This window comes from Triticum aestivum, chromosome 5D (assembly GCF_018294505.1).
Source record: "Triticum aestivum cultivar Chinese Spring chromosome 5D, IWGSC CS RefSeq v2.1, whole genome shotgun sequence".
Lineage (NCBI taxonomy): Eukaryota > Viridiplantae > Streptophyta > Magnoliopsida > Poales > Poaceae > Triticum > Triticum aestivum.
In genome coordinates, this window is record NC_057808.1 from 262,307,779 (window position 1) to 262,332,260 (window position 24,482).

Below are 24,482 nucleotides of genomic sequence, written 5' to 3' on the forward strand. Positions count from 1 at the left end.
TTAAGTAATGAAAGTTTCGTTATGCGCAAAAAAAAAAAGAACATACTACCATGGAGACGTGAAGGAGAGAGAAGATTGCCATACCTTGCGCCGCCGAGGGGGGAAGCCGACAACAGCTGGGTCGGATGCCGGGAGACTATGTCGCGAAGCTACCACTCCCGAGCCGGTTGTCAACCTCAGAGTACTCGCCGCCCATGTTGTCGTACCTCTGCCGCCCCCGAGTCGCCTCTATAGTTTGTCTTTGTCGTTGCCATGGCTAACCTAGGCCAGTGGAAGAGACCTTGGGGAGATCGGAGAGTGAGTGAGTTGCTACTGCAGGAGAGAGACAAGACATGTCGGTTTGACCGGGGTAGGACCAACCAAGTGCTCTAACGGTCGTCATTGTGTCGCCATCTCCCACGGAGCACATGTGGACCTAGCTGGTGGGCCAGTCCTGACATAATCAAGGTTAAATCGGCCACCAGTCCTGACATAATCAAGGTTAAATCGGCCAAACCACTCACTAGCAGAAATAGTAGCTTGGAACGTACGTATTACCTTCAGGGTGGTCACGTTCCGTAAAAAAAAGGTTGTTTTGGGGGAACCCTAAGCCGTATTATGGTAGTTCTATGCTATTTACTCAGATTCTTGACATATGTAGGTCACTTAACCTACATCCATTTCCTTTTGTTTGCTCTCCCAACCGTTTTTGCGTGCATGTTTAAGTTGCAAAAGACCTTGATCATTCGTCTGGATAAAATTTGAAGGCTATGCCTGTGAAGAAAAGATTGTTTGAAGCGGCACCCGAACTCGATTGTAGCATGGTATATGGTTTTCCATCCTAAATCTATGATCAATATTTGGCACAAAATACAATGGGACCAATAAACCAGGACAAAGGTAGTACCAGCTAGATGGCGTGATTTGCTTTCATGGATATTTATGGGAAGGTATTCCCTCCATTTTTATTTACTCCAGATATTAGCTTTGAACCAAGTCAAACTTGGTAAAGCTTGACGAGGTTAGTTTCACAATAAAAGATATATATGGTCTGAAAATATATTAAAATATGATTCTAATGGTATTGATTTGATATTGTGATTGTTAATTTTTTTATGTATAAACTTAGTCAAAGTTTGAACCAAAACTAAGTTAATATGCAAAGTAAATAAAAATAGGAGTATGATTTATGGAAGTTAACACCTTTTTGAGAGCTTAAGGTATAGAAGCCCTCAGCAGTCAGCAAATCAACTGCTTAACGCATCAGTGCCAGGCGCACCAGGACTGGGCGGATTCTTTTCACCTGGCTTCACTTAGTATCATGCAATGCAAAATGTTTTAGCTGACAGATACGTATATGCCACCACAAAGAGCTCATTTCACGCCAGAGACGTCGGTCCCCGATAGTCCTAAATAACAAAACAAGTGCAGGTACACTTCGAAACAAGCTATGTACAAAACTTAGAAAGGAAATGAGCAGTTCCCAAGAGGTTCTGCCAGAAGTGGATCCTGAGGCTAGGAGTGCCGAGCGAGGGGCGGCCATTTGCTGCTTCTTGACCCGATCGATGGATATATACAGTGCCAAGCGCAACGACGTACAGGCAGCTAAGCCCTGAGTCAACCGCGAGGGGCGGCCATTTGCTGCTTCTTGACCCGATCTCCAGGCTTCACCATGCTGAGGAAACATAGATGTCATAAATATCAATTTGCAAGAAACTGGAACAAGAGCAACCACAGGCAATTTTCAGACCTGATATCGTGAGGTGTTATAAATACCCATTGTGACCCATGTGCAACAGCAAAATCTACAAGGGTGTCCAAGCTTATTTTGCGGCTCACCGCATCCTGCAGAAATCAGATACCGCCAATAAGGTTTTGTTTGTGGTATACACGGTTATTGTAGAAAACCATCGGATTGCTCACCATGAATACATCAAACTCATCCATGGCCCTAAAAGGTGCTTCTGTCATTCCATGAAGAGCTAAAGTGAAGCAAAGTGTTGAAAAAGATCGCTCCCCTCCTGGATCAAGATGCATATCAAAAGTTGTAGTTATCAAAAGCATAGCTACGAAATACCAATAACAAAAAATTAAACACTATCTCACAAGATACAACCATGGCAAACATAAAGGTACCTGACAGTCCTCTAGTGTCTCTGACGGTATCACGGGATGCATCTTGAGGCATCGTCAACTACATCAAACATCATTAAGAAATATTACATAAATCACTACAAAAATATGCAGGTGGGCTGGTGATGAAGCACAACTTCTCCAGCCACTAGGTGCACATCGAAGGGGCAATGTTACAAAGGTACACACCTCAACAGACAAAACTTTACTCTTGTAATCTACGTTGATGAACCCACTGATACCTTTCTTTCCCAGGTGCTCATTAAACCTTCAATCAAAACAATAAAAGTGGTCGACCAATCAGGACTAACCATTTCAACTGACAGATAAGAGAAATCAAAACCTGCAGAAAAACAGATGATAAACATCCAAGAAACTTGTATTTACAGCCATGTCAATTGTCGCTTCAAAAGGCCAGCATTCCTCTGGAACTTCTTCCATCGCAAGTCCAACGCTTTTTGACACGACTGCACGGCAATAAACTTGGGTCAAGAACAGACCCAACTGCTGTTTTGGGTATAGGTCTAGTGAAACATTCAAAACTTTGAAAACTAATATCATTTTTACGTAATTAGATTGGATACACAGAAATCATATGTGTAGAGTTGACTCAAAAAGCATTTCACAAATGACAGCTGTGAACTGGAAGCCGCATGTATCTGGGTTGATCAACCATTGCATGTGCCCCAAATGTTCTGTGCATTTCTACAACCAAGATTAAACAGTAATAACTAATTCAATTAAATATTTTTTTCCAACTAAAGCACCAGTTTGAAAAAGTCAAAGATGTCACCAGAAAACATGAAGTACTGAACGAACTTACATTTAATTTCACCCTAAAACCTGCATACAGCTGTTGCTTTCTTAAGATTTTCCGTTCCTTTTTGTCATGCAATGCCCTCAGATCATCTATGGACTCGGCATATCTGCTCACATATTATTACTGTTATTAATGAAAAAAGGATAAAAATTCATGGGCATCAGCTTTTTTCTGCCACTACGACTAAGTTGGTGGTTCCAAACCTTCTGCTTTCTTGATCAAATCTCTGTTTCAGTCTATTTATCTTAGCACTTAATTGTTCAGGGGTGGATCCAGCAACATGACTCAGAGCTTCCATGTCACTCTCAGAGCAAATAATTGAAGCCTTCTTGAAGTACTCCTGCAGAATGTAAGCACAGAAGATTTGATATATCCAGGTGTTAAAAATGCTTCATAGAAATTAACAAAACATGCACGCTGGATGTACCAAGTTGACAGTATGAGTACACAAATGCTAAGTTGGAGTTGCTAATTTAAGTTCGGCCACTATTCAAGGTATGACCTTTTCTAAGAGTATACCAAAACAACATGAGATTGGTGGTTCTTGACCATACTGAAACACCATCAGTCCATCCAACAACAACAACAACAACAAAGCCTTTAGTCCATCCAACAGATAAAAACAAATTATTTGAACATTCATGCTAATCTTACTACTTCGTAGTTCATCCTGCCAATTAATAAAATTGAGCATTATCACTGTTATTTCCTCTTGCAACAGGGTTAATTCCATCAGAATGTTTTGACACTTACTAAGAAACCGTTCTCTTATCAAGTTTTATAATTCTTTTGGCGATGTGAACTTTCAGGCGCACACTGTCTGTAGCTATAACAGAACACACTCACTTTTAGAGAACCATACAGAAACAATCATAATTCAACAAAATGAAAATAGGCCATTAGTGCCAGTAAAGAACAAAAACCTGCCGATGCTGCTGAAGATCTGCATACTCTGCTTCAGCCGTTTTAATATCAGGTAAAACTTTAGTTGTCATGACACCTTCATAGTGAGTCTTCTCCTGGTTCACATATTCATTGAAAGAAACTACCATCAGAAATACAAGCTACAGACAATTGAGCCATCACAATTTTCAAACTTCTTCCCAATAGGAAAAGACACCGCTTGGTTGACCAAGCTGTTTATGGTGATAATCTGTGTCCAGTAGAGGCAAATTTTAACAAACAAAAAATCCATAGAGTAACTGAATAAGTGGTGTAGGTGAAGAGCTAGCGCCATATTCTAACGAAACAATAATGTGATGCTTATCCACTTCTACAGTATAATAAATATTCTCACATTTGAACCAAAGTTAAAAAAATCCATAATGGAAATATCAAATGGGGAGGGGCACAAGACCATATGAGCCATAGTGCCTGTAGAACAAAAGAATGACAGCTCTAATTTCAGCAAAAGGGGGTCATTTACAATGCAAAATTTATGGGATAAGAAAGGAAAAGGGAAAATATGTGGCTCATTGATGCTTTCATGAAGCAGATGGACTAAAGAAATGCTCTTTCAGTACATCTCACCTACACTCAAAGCATCGAAAGACCATAGAAACACAAACCTAGAGCAAACTGTATAGCACTTATGGATTTGAGATAAGGAGAAGCACCTGCTGAGCTGCATCTATTTTACGCTTAACAAGATCTAGTTCATCATTTGCGCTGCTAAAATGTAATCTCTCCTCATTCACAGAATCTGAAACCAAAAAAAGTTGTTAGAATCTGCGGAGAATAGTAGTTACAGCTAAGAAGGCAGCCATAGACAACAGAAATATACTTTTTCAGTTTCAGGCATTGAAGAACATCTTCTGTAAAAGGAAATCTAGGCTACAAGTATGGGATGAGAGGAACCTAAAAGAGAGATTTAGTGAACAAAAAAAAAATCTAGTTTTTCATTCTCCATAGCTATGGCATCGTATTTTTTTTCTAAAGTATGCATCTAATGCAGAAGGTAAAGGGAATTTAATTTTGGTATTCAAGTAGTATCAGGTAATGTATAGGTCAAACAAACAATCAAACAGATCAAAGTATGGATAGGTTTATCCGTAAGTTTCCTTTTTATGGAACCAGCAGGGGAGCTGCCCATCATTATATTAAGAAGAGAAAAACACTAAACAAAACAGACCCAGAAAGGTCTTGACACTCCCACAGAATATCCACAGCACACACATGGATTAAAAAAACACCAGAAAAGATTACAAGCGCGCCAAGATTACCACCTGATTCACACATGGGCAGAAGTCTGGCAGCAGCTATCCGTAAGTTTCAGCATAAAACTAGTGCTTGATGGGTAAAAAACGCCAGTTATTTCCAAATACTATATTGTAAATAAAAGAAAAGCAAAGTTTCAACAGGAAAAAGTTGAGAAACAAGTTCCAACTGGAAAGAGCTGGAAACTGTTGAAAGTTGTATATCATAGACATGTAATATGCCTGTTGTATATGGGGTTTCTGCATGTTTTGTCAGGCCTGTAGGTGTATTGTATCGGCCCATGACCTCAAAGAAATACAAATTGCATATTTCCTCGCATGTTATCTAAGTACTACTCCCCCCTTGCTAAATATTTGGTAGTTCAATTTAAACTACCAAAACGTCATATATTTAGGAATAGAGAGAGTAGATTTAGGGGGTTTTTTTGGACTCCGCAACTCGTCCTTATCTGATCGAATTTGTCTCAATCTCGATTTCCACTTTCGATCGATTTTTATCTCCACACACTGCATGTGATTTTCTGCTTCCCATCCCCCCGGATCAATTCCTTGATGAGATCAAATCTGCCACCAGCCATCCTTGCAGCAGCAAATGCCCCAATCTGTCCTAAAACGCAATCACAAGACACCACACCCGACCCTCAGCAGCTCCATCGACCACCCGATCCAGGCTGCTTTAAGTCAAGCCGCTGCTGCCCCACCCCTGTCTTCCGGCCCCGCGGCACACGCGTCTGCTAGACCTTCACCGTCGCAAGCAGCAGTTGCCCCGGTTGACTGACACCACTTTCAATCGCCAGCTTGCTCCACTACATAGCTTCCACCCACCTCTGACATCCGCTGGCTCCCACTCTGTTCAGGCTCCACATCGAAGAACATGCACAAAGGAGCTCGTCTATTTCATTCTGCTTCGCTATCCTTTCATAAAAACAGGTACAATGTCACCGGCCAACCTTTTCTTCCTTCTCTCCCTCGTTCGTTGATTTTTCTTACAGCGTTCATCCCATGAACTTGATCTCAGACATGCGCCTTCAATTGGTCTATAAACTTAAAGACTCGCTCCGATTGTTCTCTTTACAAGGCTTGTCTTGTTGCAATCTGGCTTTAAGCAGGAGCATGGCCGTGACCATGATCAGGCGTTTGTTCTTGTGGCCCACATGACCACACCCTTCTTGCTATGGCTTTCGGCACTGGTCTGTAATCAGTTTAATGTCTACAATGCTTTCTTAAGAGTGGCTTGGTGAGTTGTGTGAGAAGGTCAAACTGCAAATGTGTGTTTTTCTTGATGGTTCTCATCGCCTGGGAGAAAAGAAACAAAGCTGCAGTTTCCGGTTCAGAGTGCAGACACTGAGTTGCAAGCTGTGGCTCTTTTGACAGCATATGTGACTTCGCCGCGGTGGTTACTTGAGGATTTTGGTGTTTCCCCTTTTTTCTGAGTATATGTGCTATCAGAATTGTGCGCGACCCTATGAAGCATGAGCTCACCAAGCATATTAATGTTGATGCTTCCTTCACTCCTGTGTGCAGGACCAGGTGATTGCTCTACGGTATGTGCCTTTCGAAATACAGTTAGCAAATTTCTTCATGAAGGCCCACACCAGAGCACAAGAAAATTCAGGAGTGTATCATTCAGGTATATTATCTTCATCAGAGGACAGATATAGCCTAACAAATTGGTCACATACTAGCTTTATCACTATGATATATTGAATCCTTTTACAGACTTATTGCTAAGTATTGCCTAACAAATTGAACAGTCAAATTTGTTGTATGCCTACTTCAGAGAAGCTAACGCCACAGTTCTGCGTGCATCATATACACAAGTCTAAAATAAGCATAATTCTAAAGTAAAACGCTACCATGTTGCAAGCATGGTTAGCCATCTCAAGATTGAAATGGGAAAAATCAAATGCTGAACAACTTGAATACATGCCAGCAAGAGATGGTAAAATCATCAATGCTGATATTGTGGATTTTTCATACCCATAAAGGTCTTGAAAGCCATTCTTCTATCATTGACTTCTCGTAAAGCTGCTGACAGCTTTACATTAGTCTTCTGCAGTGATAGTTCTTTCTGCTCAATGTTATTCTTCTCTTCCTGCAGAAATAAGTACCATGAGAAAATTGATACAGTTCTTGCTTAGATAACAAAGATTAGTACCTAGTGCAGTGAAATGAGATAGATGGTTCCTCGAGAAAGGAAATTGGGAGCGGACCTTTATGTCCTCCTCTAGTTCAGTGGTATCCACAGCAGCGTGCCTATTATTTTCAGCAGTAGCTCTCTTTGCGTCTTCAAGTTGCACTTTTTTATTCATTAAATGGCGCTCCTCAGGTTCTCGTTTTCTCTACAGACCAACATGGGAAGTTAATAGATAATTAAAATGAATTACACATCAATAAGAATTTTACCTTCAAATTTGCTATTTTCTGTTCAAGGTTACTTCGGTCATTAACCAACTTCCTTCTCTGAGCATTCTTTTCCGAGATTGTTCTTTGAATATCGTCAGCTTCATTCTTCAATTCAGCTATTTTTTCTGCGGGCGAACTGCACCAACGCTCAGGTCTTGGCCTTTTGTTTGGAGGAAGAATAGTCTGAACAGAACCTCTAGAAAACCTAAAAGAAAAATTCAATGGCAAAAAAAAGTCAACGAATGAGCATACAGCAATCAGATATCACCTAGCATGCTCATTTCCATAACTAAGTTATCTAGCAATTTACATGATGCTTTATTTCCCAAAAGAAGTTCATGAATAGAAAATGCGTCAGTGAACTGTAGAACTGCTGTGGGAGCTGAAACACAGACACGGTAAGGGCGACTTGCTGCTCCTCCCCGCCCCTTTTCTCCAAAGACAACGACCCCAGCTGGCAGCTGGCCCTGCAGCCCCGCATCGGCGCAAGCAGGACCTCTAGCCTGCCGATCCAGCAACCTCCAGCACGCGCTGGATCTACCTCACAACAGCCTGCCATCCAGCGACCCCCAAGTCCACACTGGATCCTGGGCTTTGGATCTCTTCTTTAATTTTTCTTTGGTTTCCTACTCCTGATGAATGGATGCTTGTACTGATAAATGGATGATAGTTGATGAAATTACAGGAGGAATGGATTTCAGGTTTGGCCGAGTGTGAATTGCTTGTGATCTAGATAAATAGTTGAGGCCAAAATAATGCATATTGGTTCTTGTCCATGTGACAATGTTCTTGCTGCCATGCTATGCATTTTTTAGGTAATTACATATATGTGTAGCAATTTGGTGGCAGATTTTATTCACTTGGTACACAAAGTCCGGGCATAATACTTTGAAACATCAAAATAAATGAATAACACAAAAAGGAACTTAAAATACTTCACATATGTATGAACAATTAAAAACATATGATTGAATACAACATCTTGAAAATCTGGCTTTATATATTTGAAAAAGAATATTACATTTTGTTAGTACATGAAATCATTCTATTAAATTAGCTAAAAGAAGTATTTCCAATAAGCTTACATACAATAGCTTAATAGTCAGTGAAATTTATCTAAATCAGCAAAAATGAGGCTATTATAATTAAACCGGTACATAAACAGAATATCAGCATCCTAGGGGTTTAGCATTTTCCAGATCGCAAACGATTGACTCGCGATTCATAGAGAAGTGAAGCGAAAATCCAAACGAGACAGCAGAATTCAATTGACACTGTTGCTGCCACTGCTTGACTATGCCCTTGCTGACGCTGCTCGACCAGGCCTGCATTGCAGCTGTCAGAACATGCATGTGTCGCCCCCGTTGAGCTGAAACCCACTTGGTCGACCTTGCTGCTGGGTAGCCGTCAATGACATTGCAGGAGGAACAGACAAGTCCTGAGAGGTTTAGTTGGGTTGCCAGAGAGGACACGGTAACAAAAGAGAGAAATGCTGAGGTCCTAAGGGGGGTGCCCAGCCATCAAACTTCTCAGTTTCTTCATTTCCTTTTCTTTTGTTAAGCTACAACCGTAAGCTGGATGCCAGCCCTTCAACTTCTCTCTTTCTGCATTTTTCTTTTCCTTTGTGTTATTAAGCTACAACTTCTGTGGTCAATTTGCTTGCCTTGCCAGCCACTAATTCCTATATTGATTATTACAGGACTAATTTACCGCTTTGGGAACCCCATTACTGGTTTGTGAATTGGAGCTGTATATTCCCCAGATAACTCTATTTTTAGAAAGCAGCGACCATGAATCACAAATCAGCGGATTGCGAATCAGGTAACTATGGTTTAGGGTGCCCTCCAAGTGGTCCCGTATGTCATCAAACCATTCCCCTGCAGTTACCTCGGGCTGCCTCTTTGCACTGGGAAACTCCAGAAAACTGATCTCAAGCCACTAGTCGATTCCACAAAATAGCAAGATGATAAATCATCAAAACTAAATCTATAAGTGGGAATTCGCAATTACATAAACATGTGGGGGCACATGGAGATAGAAATACCTATAGGATTCTGAAATTACTTCTAGCAAAGGATTACTTAATGGTGAACTATATCCAAACTGCTAGATATAACAAGTTAATTGCTGGAATAAGACCAAACCTAATACGAGCAGAGTACCACCACCAAGACTTACATTCTGAACCCATCAGAGGTATAGACTTCCTTTATATTCCGCATCCTGTGATCAAATGCAACAGATTTTCCGACTTCATAATCTCGAACCAGGACCTGCCTTTCAGCATGACCCTGACATAAAGAAACTTTAGTAAATATCTGCTGTAATAATAGTATCTCGGACAGAAGGATCCAAAAATAAGAGAACAAACGGTGTGATGCATATTGATATCTCATAATTAAAAACTATTTCATAATAGATATCCAGTTTATTTGGATTCAAAATAATTATCCATTCGGGGAATTATGAATTCAGTTGTTGCAACTTTTCCAAAGATATCAAATAGTTAAAATACGACATTAAATAGGAGTAAGCATAGTCAAATTCCATTATATAATACTCCAATTTTGTGCCTCCTTGCTGTTTGGAGTAATTGGACCACTTTATTGAAACCAACATAGTTGCTTGAAGATTACATAATGCAGTACCTGATCTACCAATACATTCAGCACAGTGTGGTTCTCTGACTGAATAACTGATAGTACTGTGGGGTGCTCTGTTGTAGGAAGTGAACCATCTGGAATGATCAATCTATAGGAGGTCACAGAATTAGAGTTCATAAAAAATAAACAGAAAATGTTGAAAAAGACAGCCTTTAATCTTACCGCTGTCTAGTGAAATCATACACAATAATTCGAAGGTTATTGTAATACACTCTACCCGCGCATTCTCGCAAAACTTGTAAATCCTTATGACATGAGACAATAAATGCATCCAGAAGCCCTCCACATGCGCAATCAACCGCGACAGACCAGGACTCACTAGCAAGTTGCTGCATGACAAAAAGCATTATTAAGATTTGGAAGAAGTAACGCAGCCATAACTTACATGATAGAAAAGGCAATGCTATATGAAAGAACTGGCTATAATTTATACCATTCTTTTGCATTAGAAAGTAAGTGCAGTACGCAAACTTCGACAAGGACTACAAGCATAATTATAACAGCTTAGTGGCATAATCCCTGACAAGAACGTCTAAAGCTTAAATTTCTATTTCTACGGGATAACATAAGACAACAAATATATTTTGCATTCATGTTATTTGATGCAATGAGAAGAAATATGAATACAGTTACTCCAATGAACTGAAATCAACAGGAAGGATTGAGCAAATTGTTTAATTTCTGAAGGGATAAATGAATTGAGTGGGTCAAGAACTCAGGGTGCAAACACCAGTCAACATTGAGGTTGTTAGAGAGAAGTACATACTGTAATAGGTTTCTTGTATTTCCTTTTTGTATTTTCCGATTCCTAGTTTATCTCCTGTATATTAAGGCCCTAGAGCTTTGGCAATAAATTAAGTTGATATTCCTATAGCATGTTAGCAATGGCCGATTAGGTTAAGATCTTTTTTCCCACAGTACAAAAAAGATTGAGTTTATATTACAAAAGATTCGCGCAATCTCCTGCCCCTTTGATGCACCTGCACAAACGGCCAAAAGTTTGCACGCAATTTTTAGTTTCCATATTCTAATTTGAAGCACATGTATGAAAATCTTGGACATTCCCAGACTTTAGTACTTTCCAGAGTCAACACAGGCTCTACAGCAGTTGGAGATGCTAGGAGGAATAGAGGACAGAGCAATATGGATGACCGGTCACAGTAATAAAGTACTCGGATGGGTTAGAACATCGTAAGAACCAATACAGCTGCACTAACAGAACACAGCATAGACCTGTAGCTGGGAACAATTGTTAGGCTGCCATCTACAAAGTCGTGGATAAACAAATAGATAGACAAAACGACATGCTATAAACATGTGAGATGGTAACAAAACAAGACTATGAGAATATAAGCAATATGGGTTGATGAAGTTTTTTTTGGGGGGATAGGTTGATGAAGTGTATACAGAATACAGCAGATCAGAACAAGTGCTAAGTGATATAAGTAGCAAATTATCATTTGCAAGTTACTACCTCCTTTCCGGTTTATAAGGCTTGTGTGTATCTTTAGGTTGATAAATAGACCAACGTAATACAAGTTATATATCACAAAAAAATACATCATTAGAAACTTCAAATCATATACTTTCTAATGGTATAATTTTTAGACTATACAACTCATGTTTTGTTGGTCAAATTATAGATCTAGGGATACGCGCAAGCCTTATAAACCGGAAAGGAGGTAGTACTTCACAAGATATTATTAGTACATATTCTAGACTCAAGACTAACCAATCCAAGACAAGAATCATGATAAATCAGCATTTTCATACCAGATGAGCCCCTATCGGACCAATAGGCGGGCTTTTGAATCTTCCGTGGTTTGATTCTATTAATTGCAAGAGTTTCAGAACTTTTTGTCCCCCGAATGCCGTTACCTAAGACAAAGCATTAATTGCATAAAAACAAACATGTTAGAGAGGAGTTGCTACTAAAATCAATTACATCCTGAGAAGCAGGGTTATAATCATAAAAAGGAGTGTACACTGCTTAGTGGCTACTGTAAACAGAGAATATACCGTATTACTTTGACGCTGCTGAAGACCATCCATGTGAGATTTCAATTGGAGTATCCTTTTATCACTTTCAGCTATCTGCGAAATAAATTTAATGGCATAAATGGTACAAGAGCCACATGTTTCAATGCAGGCAAAGTTGGCCAACAACACAAGAAAGCATAGAGGACTTGTGAACTTCAAATGGTGCAGATAATTATGTGATGTTTTTCAGATAAATGTCGAAGGAACACTTCTTCGGAGGTACTTAATGCTGAACCAAAGCTCATTCCGAGCTTGAAATCAGCCCACAGTATTTAAACAGGTAATCTAACTTTGACCCAGATGTATTTTGCCCCTAACTCTGGACTTTCAGCCTCAGTCGGAACCCTCCGTCCGAAAAAGCTTGTCCCTCAAATAGATGTATCTAGCATCAAGTTAGTGCTAGATACATCCATTTGAGGGACAAGCTTGGGACAAGTTTTTCCGGACGGAGGGAGTACTTTTTTAAACAAGTAGAGCTATGACAGCAGTTCTTTAAGTTCAGCAAAAGGGAGAAAATGTGATCAAAGAACAGGGTTAATAGAGTGTCAACTAAGGTGAAGAGAAGGGGCATTGCGCATGGACATGGTACTCTTTCATACATTACGTGTCATGTGCAAACATATTTGGAATTTTTAATGAATCTAATCAGAGTTGACTTGTACATGGAGAATGTAAAATTAAGCCTAATTATTGCGTAATCACATTCTGCCGCTCTTTTTTCCACATCAAGTATTAGGAATCAGAACGAAGCCAAAACATATGAGAAGCAGCAAAAACAATCTCTAAGAATAACATAATTCAGAATACACATTCTTTAAGAATAACATTATACATAATTACATTATCTAGAAAACATATTCCCGCATCCATACATCAATAGGGAATGGATGCCACCAAGGAACTATGAAATACAAAAGGTAATATATTTTTTGCTTGTAAATTATTCTCCAAACTGACCAAACAATATCTTAATGGAGATTTAGGCCATACAAAAATGGTAGAAGTACGTTCCTCAAGAAATATTTCCATAATACAAAAAAGATACAATTCAAAATTATGGTTTAGGGACCTTTCTTTAGCAAATGTTTCTAGTCCAAAATGTGTCTTATGTGTGACTCGGGTGGACGAGTAACATTATCACATTTACTGTGTTTACAGAGTTTAAAGTTCAGTATGCAGGAAAGCAGTATTACTGGCAGCACATTGAGTTTAATATCACCACCCTGCACTAAGTGGGGCATTGAGTTTAAAGTACCTCTTTTGCTATGTCACTGATAGATTTTTGGATGCCCGATAACTCTTCAGAAAATTCTTTTTCTTCCTCTCTTAACCTGAATGGCACACGAGGTGAAGTCAAACAACCAAGATATTTACTTGGATATAGTTAAGCAAAGTAAGAAGTACTATTAATGAGAATGACCTTGTAACATTTGAATCAAGATAATCAATGTCCCGTTGTATGTTCTGCATGTCTTCCTCAATTTGAGATGCCTCAGCCTTCAGATTGATAACGAAGTGATTCAGACAGAATAACTAAACTCGAGCATGCAAAGCCAAGGAAATACAAAGAAATCGACAGCATGCTATGGCAGCGTAATCTTTTGCAACAACTGATATCAAGGTTCGCCGATTATTTCATATTTAAGGGGATAACCAAACTTCTTCTGAGGAACAGGTTATCATCTCATTTGACAATATAGGTACGAAGTGGTCATAGTTGGCTATTGTGGAAACCAAAAATGTGATTAGTCCAGTTAATAGAGCGATGCTCCCCTTATTTAAAATGAACTATCACCTCCGTTCACAAATATAAGATGTTCTAACTTTCTTCTGAATCGGATGTATATAGAAACGTTTTCGTGTGTTTGTTCACTCATTTCAATCTGTATGTAGTCCATACAAATTTTGGAGTATTTGTGAACGGAGGGAGTACTTTAAGGTAACACTAAGATTTGTGTGAGGGGTCCAATCAAGCCATCCTTAATCAGGGCATGTTTTGTTTGTAGCCAAATATTACAAAATGTTAGACAGACAGTTTGGCAGTTGTTTGGTTGCAGACACAGTTGTCATCTGCCAACCTTTATTAGATTCCTAACCCACCTGTCAGTCTCATTTGTTAGCCAACTTTTGCCAAGCGGCAACTACAAGACTGGTGCTTGCCAGACTTGACACTTGAGAGTTGAGACACAAGTGTGGTACTGTGGAAGGCAACCAAACATGCCTTCAGTATTTCTATCCAAAAGTTCTCTCATCCTAGTCTATAGTCGATAAACCTTCCAATTCTTAATCCCCTTCAACACTGTCATCTGCCCCTCAACACAACAATTACCCTAAAGTTCACATCAGATGAAATTATATATTCATAATCTTTAAGGAAGGTGATCTTGCCAACTGTATAAAGGGATGGTGACACGAAGCTTTTTCAGCTACACAATTAGAAAAAAGAAAGAGAGGTTGTCCGCCGATTCATTTCTTGATAAATGGCCAGGGTCTCAACCATGACATTCAAGATCATGCCACAATTCACGAAAGGCAGCAACCAAAGCGCCAAGCCACCCAGTCTGAAGGCAGCTAAAGGCAGTGGTTTTGAGCTCATCGGGGTAGCCAAATGGCAGCAACTGGTAGAGCTAGCAAAAGCTACGAGGAGCACAGCGTCAAGAAGAGCAATCTAGGAATGCCAGCACAGGCAACAGCTGTGAAGTTTGTTAAGCAGAGGATTGTGCGAAAGACTATAAAGGGGACAGAAGGAAATTGGGTTGCCCTCAACACTCAACAATGGAGAAAACTTGAGTTTTCATTGCCGCCTTGGTATCACGGATTCCAAATCTCCACAAATCACCACCTCTCTTTCTCAATCTCAATCGCCTAGCTAGATTCCTCCTAAACCATCACCAGATCCCCTAGCCTTAGTAGTTTTAAGGCGGTAAGGCAAGATGCCCAGCACTTGGGCGAGGTAAGGCAACGCCTTAGACACTGTAGGAACAGACAATCAACACATCTACTAAATGAAAAACGTTGACAGGTTGCCACTATCCATACAGCACATAACTTCCTCACAGCCCAAAAGACCCGTTGCGGTGACGGAGACTTCTCTATGGCAGTCAAGTGCATGTCAAATGTGAGGGCTATGCCTTACAATCCTAGGACACCTTAGCGGTGACGCGTATGCCATAGCTTAGATTTACGCTTTAAGAACCATGTCATCCTAATTGTTGGTCTGGTTCCCCTGCTCCATCCTCTCTGCTGTGGATCCAGATTGCAGCTCACTCCTTCGCTGCTCCATCCTATGATGTGCAGTGCACTTTTTAGAGCAATGTGGTACCTACAGTAGCCTGCGGTGGAATAGCATTAGACTGTCATGCAGGCTGCTGTGAATTGTGGTGTATTAGATTTTCCCTTCTATCTTCACCAATCCATGCAGGCTGTCCATTGGAAGGCAGCTGCCTAGGCAGGTGGACGGACTAAATCTTTTGTAACACTATCTACTACATACTTGTATGGTGGAATTATTTTTATGGGAGAGAACAGCTTACTTGAGTAAATTGCATATGCTGCATTTGGAAATCACGGAGTTGTGCCTGCATTTGTTTCAACCGGCCATTCATTTTCTCCAGCGTACGTGTGCCGCGCTCATGCTCTGCCTCTAGCTCTATCTTCAACTTCACAACCTGTGAACAAAAGGAACATGACAATTGTTAAGAAAGACAAGTAGAAGTCATTCTACAATCATGTCCGTAGCAGATAGATGTCCATGATCTTAATGTCTTGAGAATAAGGGATCAGATAGTGTGGGTATTTACTCAGAAATGAGGAGAGAAAATAAGAAAAAAATTACATGCAATATTTTCAAACAAGATTACCAAACATGTAAACCTTATATTTCAAACAGAATTAATACTAGGCAAAATTAAGCTGACACCAATAGGAATCCTAGGACCTCATTTGTGGCAGTATTTTGATACAGCCAAAATGAACATATCATTAAGCCAGAAATTATTGCAGATTTAGTTCTGCGCGAATGACCAGCATCAGAACTTGAGATAATAACAACTTATAGGCCTGATAAGCACTGTAGACACAAAGATGTGATAACCAGAAGGATTGCTAACAATTGATGCTTTAACGGTCATAATTTGCCTACATGTATCATGACTATCACTTTTTCATTTCCATGTAAAAAAGACAAGAGAGCTGCACGTGGCTCTACAGCTTCTGGTTCAAATATGATTAAATTTCCCTGAACATAATGGATGCTACATCAACTACTCACATACCTCAGCAATGTTATCTTCCATACTTTTCTTCATGTTGTTCACTTCATGAGTCTTATCGCCTAAAGATCTTACAAGTTCTTCCTTTTCAGTAAGCTCTTTCTTCAGGTCATCTATAACGACCTAAAAGATGCAAAGATATAATTCAGTAAATGATCTAAGCAAGCTTGCATAAAGTTAGACAAGCCAAACACATGGAAATTCAACATATATATGTTCAAGAAATTCTTTGAGACCATTTTGAACTGTATTAAGATAATCCCTCCGTTCCAAAATAAGTGACGTGATTCTAGTTCAAATTTGAACTAAAACCATGTCACTTATTTTGGGACGGAGGGGGTACTTTCTTAGACAGTACTACTGCAAATGGAATAGCCAATACATTTTCAAACGAATTTGGCAAAATACTGACCAAGAAACAACAATTTCTTCCTGACATGAATTAGATTGTTAGTGTGGTGGAATTATTCTATAACGTTTTTACAAGGATGGAGGGTTATCTGTCTTATGGGTTGCAATGATTTATGTTTGTGTTACAAAGCAAATTACAATAGTGTTTGGGACTAAAGGATCAGTTGTTGATTTTGTTCTTGTTGTTACAAAAAAAATTACGCTGAAAACCATATTGGTGCTCAGAGGATACAATAGCACAATGGAGTTTCCAGTCAAAAAGGTCATAACTTACTGTATTTCGGTCAATTCTTTCTTGGCATGCAGGAATTCGCTCTTTGAGTTTCTGGAGTCTCACTGTCTGTTCCTCAATTTGCTGGTCGACTTCATAAACCCATGACCAGGCTAACTTTTTCTTCAAATTATCGATATCATGTGCTATCTCTTCTATGTGTTCCATATTCTTTATCTTCTCTCGTAGTTCATCAAGTTCTCTCATCACTGGCTTAATTGACTTCTCCAACTCTTGAACAACAGAGTCTGCATTGTTCAGCTGATCTCTTATTGTCTCCAGTAACTCATTGACTTGTTGAAGAAGAGTAGCCTTGAAAAAGAACTGCAACAAGACATAATGTATGGACAGTATAAGAACAAGAGCAGTACTCAGAGTTATAACAGAGGAAGTGATATAGCAAGAACAGGTACAAGGCAGAATTATGAGCTCAAATCAACAGCATCAGTGCATTATATAGCACTTCGGCTCAAGGGTCATAGGAAGTCATAAGCTACCAAAAGATATATTGCCTGCCATTAAATACATTGAGTGCCATGTTCTCATCAAATCATGATCTTGGAGTCTATAAAAAATGCTACTCTCTCCGATCCGTATTTCTTGTTGCTCAAATGGATGTATCTAAACGTATTTTAGTGCTATAGATACATCTGTTTGAGCGACAACTAATGTGTACCAGAGGGAGTAATTGGTTATATGAAAAACTGGAAACCCATCCACTGGGACGCAAATAAACATGCAACCACAGTATTATACAATTGACTAACAGAAGGCGTGCTTCACAAGACGACTGAATAGATCTAGAACTGACTAAATACCATGGGACCCTGCAGAGTATGACTATACAATTCCATTCAAGTCCAGAAAACCATAGATGCTCCAACACATAAAATAAAACTAGGTAAAGCACACATATTGATACAGCGCTATCAGCAGGAAACTGAAAGAACTGATGATTACCTTAAACTTATCCTTGTCGTTTCCTGAGTGCAGGAATTCTCTACTTTTGTCTTGACTCATAATTACACAAGGATTTTCAACATCGATCTGAAAAGTTGCACATGGATCAGGATGTAGAAACATAAAACATCCTGACATTCAATCAAGGACTCAAGGTACTTCCACAGAAAGGTATAAAAAACGGTCTCAGGTCCATATCATGAATGGTAGAATAATGCTGATACACAGCCGTGAAATCCTAGTCAAATCCAACTCTAGGTATCGACACAGCGAAGTTTATCATAAAAACTACTGATGCACCAATTGCTTACACTCCCAAGGTTCTTGCGCCTATCTTACGATGATGAAGACAAGTTAACTGCTGCTATGTGTAGACATGTTGCTCTTCAGGAGGTTATTTTAGTTCAGAGGAATCATCCAAAGTAGATTTCTATAGCAGCTAAATAATATCAAGAGGAGGCATCACATTAAAGGTTTCCAAATTGGACCCATGCTGCGTTAGATGGAAGTAGCCATCGATCATGGGCACCACGGCCAGATCCCTTATTGTGCACGTTTTGGATGCAATTCAGTTTATTATAGAAAATATATCGGCTTGAAGAGAAGAGAACCAGAAAAGGCTGAAATTCAGGATTTTGTTTTTTCCACCGAAGAAACTTGCCAGTGCAAGGTGCAAAAAACAAAAAAAGAGACAATGAATTCCTGTTTTACTTTCCTTGTGTTTAGCCGAGACATGAAATTAGAGCTCCGTTCTTTATTTTCGTGTGGGTCAAGTTAGGGAGTCGCTTGCTACTATAAAGGCATGCCATGCGGTTAGTAAAATGCAATTATGTTCGGAATAAGACCATGATGTGTGTTTCAGGGTAGATACCAGTTACCAACTTTTGGGGTAAGCTTGTCCAAATCACTTGCTTTGCTGCATGAGTTGCTGCCTTTTAGGCTGGTTCCCGTGTGCTGAATCGCAAGGTACAAATCCTCTTTGTCTACATGTGTGTGGGCAAGACGCCAGATACAAGGCGGAGGAAGTAACATGAAAGCCGGGCCACGACAACAGACAAGTTCCTTGCTTTGAGGGTTGGTCCTCATGAGGTATGATTAGAGAAGATGACAGACCAAGGTGCAAGAGGGAATTAGGTGAAGTGCTACTATGATTGCGCACTTGTGCACACAAAGCCCTGCTTGACAGCTCAGTAAGCTCCGTACACGAAGGCTTGATTGATAATTCAGTAAGCTCTGCAGATATGAAGACCTGCTTGATGATTCAACAAGCTCTTGTACATAGGCAGGCGTAGTGCACCAACTGAACTGTGTCACTCTATCCTTTCCCATTGGTTGACATGCCATGTGTTACTGACAGATCTGGCAGCATGGGCTAGGGGCGAAAAGCGGACATGGTGAGGCCAATGGCAAAGGCAAAGGAAGGAGCTTCCGCTCGCTTTGAAGTTCCTTGAGGTGATGGTGACGCGCGTCTGCTCGCTCTGCAGAGGCACGTAAAGCACAGGCTTTACTTTCTCTTTCACATGGTCTCTACTTTTATCCCTTTCTTTTCAGTTCTTAAACCCATACTTGTGCAAAGAGCTTGGATCAACCCCTTTCCCAATTCTTCCCCATAGCGAGTAACATATCTCCCTCCCCTCTCATAAATATAGCACAAGCATGCTAACATCTATTTTGTAAAGTTTATACTGGTTAGTGAGTTTGTCATATCTTAGAATGTGCATGCATGTTGAATTAGCTGGGTTACTAATAGGAGAGAACATGGGTACAGGATGAGTTATTAGCCCATGAACATACTTAGGCCTCCTTTGGTTTACAGGAATTTCAGAGGAATTCTAAAGGATAGGAATCTTATAGGTAAAATTCCTTTGGAGCCCTTTGGTTTGTAGGAATGGGTTCCTATTTCTATGTAGGATAGGAATAAATCCTTGACATTTCAAAGGAAAAAACCATTAGCATAGACTCAATGAAAAAATTCATATCCTATGAATCAAATGACATCTCTTTCCCTCCATGAATTGATGTACATGTCATCCCACTTCCTATGATTTTCCTATTCCTATGTTATTCCTATCCCGTGCCAGAACCATGAGTTGGTTGCGAGATCTTATGGGTTTCAGCTCTAGCCTACCCCAACTTGTTTGAGACTAAGGCTTTGTTGTTGTTGTATGTTATTCCTATCCTATGAACCAAAGGAGACCTTACAGTGATAAGACAAAAACAGAACAATTAGCATGTATGTGCGCATCCCAATGAAATTTCTTCATGCATGTCTTGAGTAGAGAGAAAACAAGGAGAGCGAGTAGACAGGAGGGGGGGGGGGGGGATATGTGATTGTGAAGCTGACCAATAGCGCAATCGCGGCGGAGCGAGATAGAAAACCAGAGAGGAAGAGAGTATGGTGTCTTCTTGCAGTTGTTTTAATATATCTTATCCTTACATACATTTATTTATCTACATAAAGACACGCAAAGGTGCAGCGAGGACACGTAGATGAAGGGTCCGTCAGTTTCTACACGTTTTTTTTTCATAACTGACCCAATACAGAAAGAAAACAGTAAAACAAACAACTGGATGAGTGAAACCACTACATAAAAATTAGTATCAGCAAACAAGCAACTTACATTAAAATGTTCAATTATCTCATTAAGATCATCTTTGCGATTTGCCACCTTCCTACCTGTTCCAGCACATATGATCACAATAGGCGCAGTATAGTATAGCATGGTAAAAATATTGTGCAGTTAGAATAAAAATACAAGAATAGCTACTGTAGTTAATTAATTAATATACTCTCCGACCCATATTACTTGTCGTACCTTTAGTACAACTTGGTTTTAGTAAATTTATAGCAATCATCCGCTTGATCAATTTGGTAAATTCACAGCAACCATCTATTTAACCAGTTCAGAATTTACTGTCACTTTCAATTTAAGCAAGGACTCTGATCTAACAGCAATCAGATGTGCGTGATGCAATTTGGACCATGCAGAAGTCTTTTGTGGTAGCACCATCTGTAGGTAAGCTCAACTAAGATTAAGTGTTTTTTTTTCTGGAAAGAATGAAATTAAGTGCTACCAGTGTTTATTTTCATGCCTAACTACTCCCTCTGTTCCTAAATATAAGACGTTTTGGCAGTTCCATTTAAACTGCCAAAATGTCTTATACATTTATAAACAGAGGTAGTAGCATTTAACAATGTATGGAAATGGATGCAACATGTAAATACCTTGAGATAACCACTAAACATGTACAGTAAGAAGTCTAATTATAAGTGAAAAAGCACACTTTCTGCAGCCATGCAAACATGTACAGTAAGAAGTCAAGCACAATCAACACGTGTGTCGTTTGCCAACATGGAAAGTTGAGACAACTAAGGATAGGAAAGATGTGATAGTTTAATTAAAACTTGAGATAACCACTAAACAGAAAAAAGATATGCAGTCAACACACAAGAATGGAGAAATGCAACAATCATAAGTTCAGAAATGTGTCATCTTTGAATAGAAAAATACAAATAAAAACTGAGAACTCTGGTAAGGTCACAGAAAAAATACGGCTGCCATTAAAATAATACACAAGGAACTGAAACCTAAAGTACTAAATTTGACAGCTAAAACAGAATCTAAACAACTTTACACGTGAAGTGTTTATAATAGACGGGCACAACCAACAACTGGGAGGAGGATGGATCAAGTATGAGTACCATGTTGATCCTTTAAAATCGTAGAACTCGATGACTCAGTAATCCTGCGTTCCAGTTTAATTAAGTTTCCATATACATCAGGCTTGAACGAGTCTTCCCCTTGGTTGTTGATGTCAACAGCAATTGCCGCATAACTGCGATTTAAATTTAACAAAATAAACTATATTAAAATCGATCACACGAAAGAGAGATAGAACAGTCAGAGGATAAATGCAAAACCATTCACCACAGATTGTACAGTAGAAATATTGTATCATGATTGATGCAGTCATCAATTCCACAATCATACGCAGGACCATAGCTACTAAAGCAGGGCACCCTGACAACCTTCTGATTTAATGTTCAATCGCCCGCCTGGTGGTTGACCATTCGGAATGATTAACATTATTTTATTCAGCCAAGGGCAGTCAGTGAACCACCAGGTTCAGCCGCTATTTCACCAATTTGCAAAGATCTAACCCCAGAGACTGTCTGCTTTTAATAGGCAGCCTCTGTTGAATTTTTACAGAAAAATCTTCAAGCTAAACTAAGTTATTATGCTACATGTTTACTATAGAACGAAATACATGCCTACAGATCATTGTTAGAAAAATACTGTATGACCCATGAAAAAACAATGATGTCTGGATTACCCGAACATGTATGAATTTTCAACCAAAATGATGTCTTTCTAAGTAGAACTATAGGCATATATTTCACACCATAACATGTATAATTTTTTATGGATCTTTTCAAACAAGTGTTTGTATGGGACCTACAGACCTAGTGCAAAGTACAATATTATCGTGTTATATCTGGTGCACAGTTAAAACTTCCGTCTGACCTGCTGCAAAGTGAAAGAAGTGGCAACCTGCCTGGTGCAAAGTGCAATTTACTCTATTACTCCCTCCAATCCATATTACTTTCCGCTCAGACGGATGTATCTACACATATTTCAGTGCTAGATACATCTGTTTGAGCGACAGGTAATATGTATCTGAGGGAGTAATATTAATATTAACAGTGTGATGTGCAACAGTTGGTACCCTGTTTGAAAAATACATCAATTAATACAATAAAACCAGACCAGTGTATAATTTTTTGATAAATCATGTGATCTCTATTCTTTTCTCTGAACCATACAGCTGCAACATTTCCTAAAAATGACTGCAGCAGATTTTCAGCTAATACAGCTTTGAAGAATGTTAGTGACTAGTGTCATGTGCAACGGCAAAAGGTATGGACAAGGCTCAGACAGGTAACTCTTGGTGTGTGTTACTGCAACGCATGCTGTTCAAATGTTTTCATATAATGAAAATTGGCCCAAGTGCAAGCAGCATAGCACTGCTTTCGCTGTAACCGCGGTCCCGACACCTCGCCAACTTGTTAGGATCGACAGGGATTAGGCCCAACCGAAGAGATGGTCTAACCTTCAATATTCCTAAATGGTGTGGAAAAATCGTATCCGGAAACCCATCTACAGAAATGCAGCAATCATCATAACAATCTGCACCACATAGCAGCTATTCCCAACCAACAACTATCCACGCGATAAAATCTATATTTTTTTCCGATAGTGACTCGGGATTATTAGTGATTTAGATGACAAAATAAAAGATACTAGTGGGTACAGAAGGCGAACGCTACCTGCAGCCAGTCTTGATGAAATCTTTAATCGTCGCGGCCCGCTGCGTGTTCTTGGCGCGGCAGCCGAAGGCGATACACAGAGCCGTCAAGATCGCGCTCTTTCCGCCTGCGCCAGCAGCAAGAAGAAAAGGCGAATCGATGGGTGAGAGAGAGAGAAGGGGCGCGGGGGAGCTAGGGTTTGGGTGGAAGCGTACTGCCGTTCTGCCCGGTGATGAAGTTGACGTGCTCGCCGAGCTCGATGTGCAAGCTGGAGTGGCACATGAAGTTCTCCAGCCGGATGCGGGAGATGGTCCCCGCCATCGCCGCTCCCTTCCTCCTCGCCGGCGATTCGGAAGCTGAGACGGCGAAGATTTGGGGATTTTCTGGGGGTCAGACTTCTGGTGTGGGGTTTTTCCCCTTTTTTTCCCAGGGGGGGACTTCTTGCGTGGTGGGCGGTTCGGTGGGCGGGAGAAAGCCCGCCAAACTGAGGAATGGGCGGGGAGACGCCGCGGGGTCAGACGGAAGCGCCTATACAGCGCTTCAGGCGCTCCAAACGTTTGCGCTCGCGCGATCTCTACACGGCCCGCGGCCCATTAGCTTTGACCACTAGTGTTCGGCCGCTACCAAGCGGTCAAAGCTTCCAGATTTGTGAATTTAAAAAACGTTCATGAATTTGAAAAAAAGGTTATTACTTACAAAAAAGTTTGCAAAGTCGAACAAAGTTTGTGCATTTGAAAAATGTTTGTGAATTTGGAACAAGTTCATGACTTTGAAACAAAAACTTCACAAGCTCGAAAAAAATCATAAATTTGAAAAAAGATCAAGGATTTGAAAATCATGAGTTTGAACAAATTTGTGGGTTTTAAAAAAGTTTGCGAAATTTTAAAAAATGTTCATGAATTTGCGAAAGGATTTCAAATTTGATAAAAGAAAAAAATAAAAGGGAAGGAATAACTAAAAAGGAAAAAGAAACATCCTAGGAATAACCAGAAAAAACCACAAAA

General features: G+C 39.8%; 1 protein-coding gene across 1 annotated transcript; it reads right to left on the reverse strand.

Annotated features, from left to right (window-relative positions):
* Positions 1-1,298: 1,298 nt before the first annotated feature.
* On the reverse strand, positions 1,299-23,953 carry LOC123120688 (structural maintenance of chromosomes protein 6B). The gene is made up of 28 exons (XM_044540676.1): positions 23,694-23,953; positions 23,500-23,605; positions 21,874-22,007; positions 20,792-20,847; positions 18,171-18,257; positions 17,214-17,534; positions 16,532-16,651; positions 15,791-15,925; positions 13,678-13,754; positions 13,513-13,588; positions 12,237-12,311; positions 11,991-12,095; positions 10,380-10,546; positions 10,203-10,305; positions 9,733-9,845; positions 7,555-7,759; positions 7,362-7,490; positions 7,129-7,243; positions 4,549-4,634; positions 3,856-3,951; positions 3,136-3,272; positions 2,936-3,038; positions 2,500-2,579; positions 2,302-2,380; positions 2,116-2,173; positions 1,903-2,000; positions 1,730-1,824; positions 1,299-1,654 (listed from the first exon to the last, which is right to left on the reverse strand). Exons 1-28 carry the CDS (start codon positions 23,797-23,799, stop codon positions 1,597-1,599), a joined length of 3,120 nt encoding a protein of 1,039 aa, XP_044396611.1. The 5' UTR covers positions 23,800-23,953; the 3' UTR covers positions 1,299-1,596.
* Between the last annotated feature and the right edge of the window lie 529 nt (positions 23,954-24,482).